This window comes from Cibotium barometz, chromosome 17 (assembly GCF_041138505.1).
Source record: "Cibotium barometz isolate CiBa-2024 chromosome 17, ASM4113850v1, whole genome shotgun sequence".
NCBI classification, from domain to species: Eukaryota; Viridiplantae; Streptophyta; class Polypodiopsida; order Cyatheales; family Cibotiaceae; genus Cibotium; species Cibotium barometz.
In genome coordinates this window covers 36,785,298-36,795,433 of record NC_141062.1, presented here as the reverse complement: position 1 = coordinate 36,795,433, position 10,136 = coordinate 36,785,298, and the positions used below count along the sequence as shown (strand labels likewise).

At 34.8% G+C, this 10,136-nt stretch overlaps 1 protein-coding gene across 1 annotated transcript; it reads right to left on the bottom strand.

Moving 5' to 3' along the window:
• Positions 1-3,176: 3,176 nt before the first annotated feature.
• Positions 3,177-9,933, bottom strand: LOC147629951 (HVA22-like protein e). Its single transcript, XM_086810892.1, has 4 exons — positions 9,810-9,933; positions 7,208-7,234; positions 4,184-4,306; positions 3,177-3,468 (listed from the first exon to the last, which is right to left on the bottom strand). Exons 1-4 carry the CDS (start codon positions 9,884-9,886, stop codon positions 3,303-3,305), a joined length of 393 nt encoding a protein of 130 aa, XP_086667018.1. The 5' UTR covers positions 9,887-9,933; the 3' UTR covers positions 3,177-3,302.
• Between the last annotated feature and the right edge of the window lie 203 nt (positions 9,934-10,136).

The window sequence follows — 10,136 nt, the reverse complement described above, 5'->3', positions numbered from 1 at the left end:
AGACCTCTTAGAGGATGTAGACTTGAGTAATGGGGGGATCCACTGGTGAAAATCCCATAATGAAAGTGTGTCTCAAGGCCTGGTAGTTCACCTTAGGTTTAGTGCCCTAAACCAATGGTCTCCTTTGCCTTCAAGGTAAAGTCCAAATGATCATATTTTGTTGGGATCATCAATCCTTTCCATGGATTTACAAACTTGATTGAACTTCTCTAGGTACTTAATGAAATTTTTAGTTCCATCAAATTTGGTCATCATCCTTGATATGTGGATTCACTCGATTTTGACTAAATATAGGCCTCTGTGGGTGCTATATTTATGGTGACCCCCCTTACCTTTTTGAATGCCATCCTTAGCCATGTCTTATATTCACATGGAAATGGAACGTAAGGGGATGGTTGTGAAAAACCCTTTGTCTCTAAGTTTAGAGTTTCATGCTCCATGGAATTGGGTTGCAATTTCTAATGGCACTAGTCTTATGCCTGCCTAAGGATGTAGGTTTGTGTAGCGAGTAACTTACACGTGATTACCCTTGTGGGATATGTGGGTTGGAAGTAGTCCCTGTAAGGTTCTTTATGCATTCCATGTTAAGACCAAATTAGGGAGTTTGGGAAAATCCTATTGCTATGGTAATTTTCTTTTTAATATACTTTTTATTGTATCTTTAGTATACCAAATCCAAAGTTGTCCAAGAATGTGGATTTAGAACCTACTCTATAAGAGCTTTCCAATGATATTTCAAATGAGCTCGTTTTAACAAAAGCTTAAAAGGCTTCACCATGCCCCCCATTTTTTTAATCTTGCAAAATGGTAATTGGGATTTTTCCAAACTCCCTCATATGTTCTTTGTTCCTTGTCCTTGTCTAAACAGAGAGGAACTAGAACTTGGTTTTGTGCTGAAGAAGCTTCCATAATAGGCTCCATTAGAAGAGGAACTAGAACTTGGTTTTGTGCTGAAGAAGCTTCCATAATAGGCTCCATTAGAAGAGGAACTAGAAATTAATTATGTGGTAAAGAAGCTTCCATAATGGTCTCCTTTAGGAGCTATTCTTAAGGAGTTGGTGTACTTATGCTTACACTGTGTGCGCGTGTAGATTGGTTTGTAGATTTTCCTGTGGATTGCTTATGGTGCTGCAAAAGATACATGCCATAATTGTTGCATAAGGGAAATGATGGGGCTGTTTTGCCATGTCTAGCTTGGGGAAAAACCAACTCAGGGTTGATATTAAAAGTTTAAAAAAGTGTGGTGTTTGATATGGTTTAAGTACTTCCGAGAGTCAAGTGAACCTTGATGGCCTTGGTCTCGCTCCCTCATTGGAGCTTTGCCCCAAAGATGGCATGGTTTAATATTCTTTACATGAAATTTATGGAACTATTCATTGAGCCTATTGGTGATGGAGGAATGTGGCACCTCTCTTGTTTTTGTAGGGGTTTTGCCCACATCCTTAATTATTTATCTCATTTCTTCCCAAATCTCCTTGGTTGGCTTAAAGTAGTCTTGCCTTCTTAACTAGCTTCTTGATAGGCAAGCACTCTATTAAATAGGATTGATGGGCTGGGTGGGTTTGTGTTGGTGGATAAACTAACACATAGAGATTATAGATTAAACATTAAACATAATTATAATATAAACCATCATTCAAGCATTCAAGGTGTGATACATAGATTACTGAACAATATAACACTTATGAATATAAAGCTCCACATAATTTCAAAGGTAAATTACACATAACTCTATACTTCTATATGTTCTTTCCTTGTCTCTTTTCTTCTTCACTTGTATCTATCAACACTTAGTGCATATTATGTAACAACCTGAATTGAGTAACAAAGCATCACCTTCGATCTGAACATGGTTATTCAAACCTTATTCCTAAGCTATAACTAAGGTATAATTGATTAAGGTCTAAATGAATAATATGACCAAGGGTTATTTTCTAAGCTAACATCTGGCATACTCAATGGTGGGTAGTCTGCCCCGCAAACAAAAATCAAACCCATTGATGATGCGGATTATTTGGATAAGTAAAAATAAATCCAAATAGTGTAACTTTTTTAATTAAACTTGTATCTTGATCATATCCAAGTTCAAATTTATCTAATAGATGTTTAAAATTGACATCTACTATCTGGGTAGAAGGGTAACTTTCCTATAAGAATCTAATTGAGAATATATATAGAAAAAAAATCTAAACTTTTAGATTTTTGGATGTTGTAGAATCTTCATTTTGTACTCTGCTATCCAGAATGTTATGCTAACCATATAGTCAGGTAATTGTATGGTGCCTTCGTGAGATGAGTGCGAGAAGAAGCATCTTGTAGCTGGAACATGCCGAGAGCTAGAAGGACCATGCGAAGGAGGTTGGCCAGAGGTGGAACTCCCTTGTTAAAATGAGTTACAATCATTTTCACCACATGTCAATTTGGCAGAGTGGGAAAATTTCCAACTTGTAATGTTTCTACTACATGTTGAATAATATTTGCACATTTTCCAATTTCCTTCTTGACCACACGAATATAAGTTCTTAATTCTTTAACCTATTCTTCTAAAATTTTCCCCTTATTAATAAAAAGGAAATTTTCATATTAGTAGTTCATTAAATACATGAGGCTAACTATCTAATTTAAGCCATTTCATCATTATCAAGAACTACTACGCACATCTTTTACTATCATTAATAAGACCCAAGTAAGATTGACTAAAATGGATAATTAGTTTAGATCTTTGATGCAAAAATCTTTTTAAATATAATGATAGTGAATTAAGGTATAAGACTCTTGAAAAATATTTAGGGCAAATATACTAGTGGCTAGTACACTATTTGAATATATTAGAGGCTAGTACACTTTTTGAATTCTTTTATCAAAGGTATGTCCTCATATCATGTTTCTTTTATCGAAGGTTTGTGTATGTTCTTCATAGCATGTTTCAAAAAAGGCATAAAACGTGGAACATGTAATCGATATCTTTGTATTTGTACGTGTACTCCAAAAAGATAAGATATTTGAAAACTAGATAATGCTAAAGAAAGGAGATAAGGAGATGCATCTTTAATTTAATGAACAAGCCATTGGACCATGCATGATCACTAGAACTTGAATATAAAATCTTTTTTTAGGATCTTGATGCGTACATGAGAGAGAGAGAGAGAGAGAGAGAGAGAGAGAGAGAGAGAGAGAGAGAGAGAGAGAGAGAGAGAGAGAGAGATTACAATTGTAATGAATTTCTCAAATCCATCTTATCCATAATTCTCAATGAAATGTTTCATTGAGGAGAAAGTTCTAGGTTCCATCACTCTTGACAATTAATTTGTTAGACTAGTAGCATGTGGAGTAGTCTGAGGGGCACCTTGATATTGCTTAAATAGTTTCTTTTTAACAAAGTAGTCATACATAAATGCTGCACCATTGAAATGTGGCAATACAAGCCAACATGCACCCAATATCTTAGCCTTTCCCCAAAGAGGAATCCTTGCAAAAAATGAATGTTTACTCAAAGTCAATTTCAAGAAACACATTTTTCAGATTTGGAAAAAGTAAACCTTTCATTTCATTATAGAAAAATCTAAACAATGAATCCCATCATCATATTTCAAAGTTATAGCATCAAAATCTTTCATGAATTTAAAGCCATCACATTTGCACTCACATTAAAATTTAAATGTGTACATGAAGCAAGGATAGTTAAAATAAATGATCCTAAAGTCCTCTAGTAGTACAATGTCAATTAACATGTAACTTCGTTGCCATTTTCATGCTCATAATATTATAATATTAAGCGTTTAAAAAATCAAATGTTATCTTTATAATCCACCTACATGGTATTTTTTATGCTTTACATGTTTTATGCCATATCACTTATAATGAGAAACATGTATTAACTAATTTTAAGGACCTTTGGGTGGAGGGAAAAGGTATAATGCGTGCTAATAACCTCTTTGATGAAGCTAGCTATGGAGCTTCTCTACATTGTGTGAGATGGATTAATGAGAGAAATTAGGGTTTGTGTGTGTCTCCTTTGGTCTCATCTACTCTCTTTTCTACTGTACACTCTTAAATATTTAGAAAAGAAAGGGATGGATTAATGAGAGAAATTAGGGTTTGTGTGTGTCTCATCTACTCTCTTTTCTAGTGTACACTCTTAAATATTTAGAAAAGAAAGGGATGGGAAAAAGAAGCAATTTACCAGTAAAAAATCCTCCAAAATGACAACTCCACAAGAGTCACAAAAGAATAAATCACCCAATAAGTTAGCCATTGCTGATCATCAAGCTTGCGAGGACTCTCAATTGCTTTGATTGATGCTATCCTATATAGAAAAACATAAGTTAGTCAATTAATCTTTTAAGAATTTTCAAAGAAGACAAAACACATTGATCAAGTGTGTATCCATAACTATTTTTTGCCTACTACCATCATAAATGATTTAAGATTAATAAGAGCTCCAAAAATGAGCGAAAAAGTATGGTTATCCTAATTATTTCATCAATAGCACTCATAAATGGCAAAGGCTAACAAAAATAGAATGCAACATTTTATTCTCATTAAACATAGAACTAAGAGGCCTATTTTAAGCTCCAAAAACCTAGCTTGGATGTTATACATGATGACAAAAGAAACAAAGATAACTTTATAAAAGTTAGGTTAGCAAATAAGAAGAATAGTGTAATAGTCTATTCTTAAGCATACATGTGCGTGTGCACATGCACGTGCGCACACACACACACACACACACACAACTTTATGGCCATGTTATTTCTAAGTTGGGTGGCCAAAGCTTTGAAGGAAGAGGAAAGTGTGTGGCCATGGGCAAGTGACAAGTTTACTAGTAGATTATCTCATTAAAATCCATGCTAGTGCCATGTTAGCGTACTTGCTGTTGGGAGGAGGCAAGAAAGAAGGGTGCAAGCTTTGTGTGAGAGCCTAAAGCATTTATTAAAAATTCTCTCCCACTTAGGGTCTAATAGTGCTCATTAGTCATGGCTAACCAAACACCCATGAACTATTTTCACATGACTCCGCTAAGGTAGGCCATATAGCTATGTTGTTTTGGATCTCAAGCATTTGGATGTAGCCAATTACTTGGTCATTTTATTTTAAAATTTTATTAAAATATGATTTTTTTAAAGGTTACCCCTTGATGCATTTTTACCCTTGGTCGATTCCTCTAGCACCCAAAATATTAGTTCCTTTATTCTTGGTGTAGCTATGACGTGAATGCTAGCCGGGTGCAACAAAAAAGCACCACATGATTAGTTTGGTGGGTTTCCAATTTTCTACTATTGACACAAATATGTGTATAATCATCCTAGTAATCATGATGATGATATTAAAAGAGGTGGCAAACACATGCTACTAAAAGAGGTGGCTAACACATGCTTTTATGAGGGATATGGTTGTAGGCATGATGACAAACATAGCTATGATATTAGTACTAAAAATAATTAGTACACCTACTAGTAATTATAATTCCATAACCTCTAAAGGAAAAGGTGAATCACAAAAAAACAACACATAATAGTGATATTAATACTAAATATAATCAATACACCTACTAGTGATTAGAAATCCATACCTTCAAGGAGAAGTTGGATCACATAAATTACTAATAAGGAAAAATATAAAATTCTCCATTTTTTAAATGAAGATGGGGAGGATATCATGATGAGGTAGTTGCTAAAAATGGAGGAGGACAAGGAAATAAAGGAAGAGGATAAGGAACGGACCAAGGAGAAGCAAAAGAAGAAGGAGAGAGGATGAGAAGAATCACAAGAAGGATGAGGGGGATTAAGAGGGGAAGAAAGATGAGGAGGAGAAGAATCACTAGAAGGATGAGGAGGAGGATTAAGAGGGGAAGGAACAAAAAAAAAGACTCACAAGAATAAGGAGGAGGAAGAGGAGGAGGAGGATTAAAAGGGGACGAACCCAAAAAAAAAAGGATGAGAAGGATAAGGAGGAGGAGTAGGAGGGGTAGGGGGATGAGAATAATGAGAAAAAGAGGATGGAGATGGAGGAGGAGGAGGAGGAGGAGGCCATCACAAGGCCTTTCATATGAGGAAAAGGGGCAAGTGGAAACAACCACTATTTTGTTTCCTCTAAGGAATTTTGATTATTGTCCTTCTTGGCCATCATAACTTGATAATGGCTGCAAATAATAATGTATAAGGTAGTTGAGAGGAGGAGGATGATGTGCAGTGGGATTTGCATTGCAAGATTATAATGCAAGTGTCATGTTAATGAGTGGTGAGATATTTTTTTCTTGGTTAAGGTGTCATGATCTTCGAGTCCTTTTGTTGTACAAAAAACAATCCAATTCAATGGCTTAGATATCCTCTTCATGAAGCATAAACCATCAAAAGTAGGAGAAAATGATGATGAGGAGGAGAAGTGACAGTACCATATGGGAATGAACTCAACCTTGATGATGTCAGTGAAGACAATGATAACCCACTCATTTACTAATCTTCTATACATTCATTGATGAGCAATCTATCCAAGTTAATATAAGAAAATATGATGGTTTTTGGCAAGTTTTTTTAATTTTTTCCTTTTAATATAGGTAAAGGTCAAACCATACAAAAAACATGACGCTTCTTTCCTTTATGTTTCCTAATAAAATAAAAACTTGGATTTGATAAAGTTATAATGGTTTCGTTTATTAATCTAAGGTTTAGACTCAAAATTAAAGGTATAAAAAACTACAAGACCCTAGGCTAAATTTTAAAAACAAATTGTGAGAAGTTGAATTTGAACCACCAGAATCTACATGTGCATAACTAGACACCTAAGAATTATGCTACACATTCTTTATGAAATATAAAGGAGTGCTTGTATTTTAATGAAGCTAACTATACCCTCCTCCTCCCCCACCCCCACTTCAAGAAAAGAACCATTCTTAATGTTTACTTAAGTAACCTTAGCTAGCTACTCTCCTCTCCCTTTAACTTTAATTAATTTTTTGTTTTCCAAGACTAAGGGTTTATCAAGTTATTAAATAAATAAAATTTACATTTAATTAAAAATTTGTTTTTTTTCTTATTAAGCTATGAAATAAATAAAATTCACATTCAATTCTATGGTTAGTTCAAAACAATATCAAGACTTCCATATTTCAAGCAAGGTTAGTACCATAAGCTAGCGTAGCAAAATAAACAATAAAAATCAAATTTGGTTTATAGATATTCAAAGGAAGTGAATGTGTATTACTTACAGAGGATAAAGAAGCATGACAATAGTCCTGTTAATTCAATAAATTAAAGTATGAGTTGAGTATGAAAATTTAGGACATCTAAAATTCATTTCCAAAAATTTAAAATGAGAAATTAGGACATCTAAAATGAGATATTAGGACATCTAAAAGCAATAGGGTAAAAGAGTTGTATTCAAGAAATTAGGACATTTAAAAGTAATATGGTGAAAGTGATGTATTCAAGATGCCATAGCCCAAGCTTCACATAAAAATGGACCTCATTCCTTAGTTTCTTGTTGAAAAATTGTAAGTGTAAGTTTCTTAACAAAATTCACTAGTCAGGTTTATTAGCATGTGTTGATTGATGAAGTGCACTCAACAGAAACTCACAAGGCAATACATAATCTTGACTACATGTCTATATAATAATGTAACAATTGATGTAATATTCAGCGTGTAATATTGATTCAACCATAAAATCATAAAATTGTTAAAAATCATGTCAAAGAGTTTTACATAAAGGTTATCAAAATAAAAAGTAGTCAAATTCACAAGTTAGAGTTTTTATTTTGTTTACATAAAGATTATCAAAATAAAAAGTAGTCAAACTCACAAGTTAGAGTTTTTATTTTGTTTACATAAAGGTTATCAAGCTCATAAGTTAGAGTTTTTATTTTGTTTACATAAAGGTTATCAAAATAAAAAGTAGTTAATTTTACAAGGGGCTTTCAAGAAAAGAAAAACTTATCCAAAAAGCTATGGATGTTTGAAATGATCAAGCACACATAGGGAAGACTTAAAAGTATGAACTAGAATATCAAGAAAAAAGTGATTTCTTTAAATCATGTAGTAATTTAAACTTGTACAAGCTTATACCCTTTTATAATTGAGGCAAAAAGCAAAGGATCCAAATATAAAAGATATAATTATAGTTCTGCATACTTAAAATTTAATCTCCATACATACCATTTCTTTCATTAGTTTTGTTGTTTTTAGTATCACTAGAAATAGTCAAGGTGGAAATAAACAAATAGTTAAGGTCGTAATACTTGAGGTAAAAGGTATTTTAGCTAGCAAAATAAGCATTTATGGTCTTGGAATGCATATTTACACCAATAATTTGAAAGAGGTGTATAAAAAAAGAAAACAATTAAAGAGGACACATTTTTAATCTTATGAATTAGCTCCAATCATGAAGTGGTTTAATGTGTTACTTGACTTGAAAATAAAGAGCGGGAATCTATATATCATGACTATTGTTTCAACAATTCCAAGTGACATAACTATTAGCATGGGAGAGAACCTAAGGATGTGGCTACACACCTAGGAACAAATTGCCACCTAAGTGATGCTCATTCAAGAACCTAGGTAGTTAGATTCATGATGGGGAATAATGTGGCATAAATGATAATGACAAGGCATGTCGAGATAGCCATTTAAAGAGCACCACTTTCCACTTTCGGCCATAAAAGCCGCATTGATACCCGAGAAGAATGATGCTTAATAGACTAGATGCATCAACTTAATGGTTGCTTATCATGTGACAATCACAAGCTAATTGAATATACAATGATGTTGCTCTTATATGTGTGTGTTTAGAAATGAGAGTTCCTTCCTTATGTTTTCATCTAGTTATCTTTGCATTTCTATTCATAGGTCTAATCAAACTGCCTCTATGTGTGTGCTGACCGACTTCTATGTGTTGATGGCCCCCGACTAACAACACTTTTGGCATGCCCAAAGAGACCCCAAGGCCACACATAATACTGATTAGGGAGCTTCATAATCTTGGTGGAGATCCAAGGTGTTGACAATAGATCTCTGCCCTTGACAAAAGGTGTGTCAAACCAGCATACAATCTTTGTCCCCAAGCTCCATATATGACACGACAACCATGTTAACTACACTTTAAGTGAATGATAAAATGTCTCCCTTCTTCATAACAAAACACTAGAACGATGGAATGAGATTACTCCAAAGGAGCACATTGACCTGTTTCGACTCACCAAAATCTACCAACATCTCCATAGACTAAGCAACTGGCTAAAGTTCAACAAAGGGGGTTGAGGGAGGCAGCCTGCTAATAAGGAGTTGATTAAGCTAAGGGAATGAATGAATGAAATTATGTACCAACTCTTCATCATAAACAGGTTGACATTGTGCAAACATGTATAAGATTTTGGCTTTTAATCATGGGATTATGTGGGACCAAATAAACATGGGAGACATGTGTGTGCCTTAACTTTGAGGAGGCAGAAGACATGTTTCAAATTTTAATCATGGGATTATGTGGTGGGAGCAACAAACAGAGTGAGTTAAGGAGGCACACATGTTTCAAATTCTAGGTTTTAATCATGGGATTATGTGGGAGCAACAAAAGAGAGTTAAGGGAAGACATCATGGCATGTCTCTCAAATTCTAGCTTTTAATGATGGGATTATGTGGGGTGGACTTACGGCAACCAAGCATGAGAATGAGCCAAGCGATCCTAACACGAATGGTAGACGATGCGCCGATTGGACAGATCTTAAGGGGGGCAAGAGAGTTAGGCAGCAGAGAGAAAGAGATGAAGGTAGTTAATTATATGGTTAAAGAAATAGAAAAGGCAGGGGCGAGTCATTACCCGGCGACAATGTCGAAATTTGACATGAGAGCTCTGAGGAGGCCCAATGGGAAAGACTCAAGCAGGCAAGAGGCCATGGCGCTCTCTCTCTCTCTCTTCTCTCTTCTCTCTCTTCTCTCTCTCTCTCTCTCTTTCTAAGCAAGGCTTACCTTACCTCCCCCCCCGCCTTAAATAACGAACGCATCCACAAATGACACGCAAAGAACCTTCTCTTCTCCTCACGTGAAGCTCTCCCCCCCTCTCAAGCAAAGAACCTTCTCTTCTCTCAACCTAAAAGTAGTGTGTTCATGTCTTGCTTCTTCTTTTTTTCAAGCAATCCAACGGTTT

Excerpts from the sequence above, each read along its gene's own strand:
- LOC147629951 (XM_086810892.1), bottom strand. The coding sequence starts at position 9,886 with ATGGCCTCTTGCCTGCTTGAGTCTTTCCCATTGGGCCTCCTCAGAGCT. Across the intron at positions 7,235-9,809 it reads AATTTCGACATTGTCGCCGG|GACTATTGTCATGCTTCTTT; the intron begins GTAATGACTCGC and ends TTGAATTAACAG. Across the intron at positions 4,307-7,207 it reads GTCATGCTTCTTTATCCTCT|GATAGCATCAATCAAAGCAA; the intron begins GTAAGTAATACA and ends TTTTCTATATAG.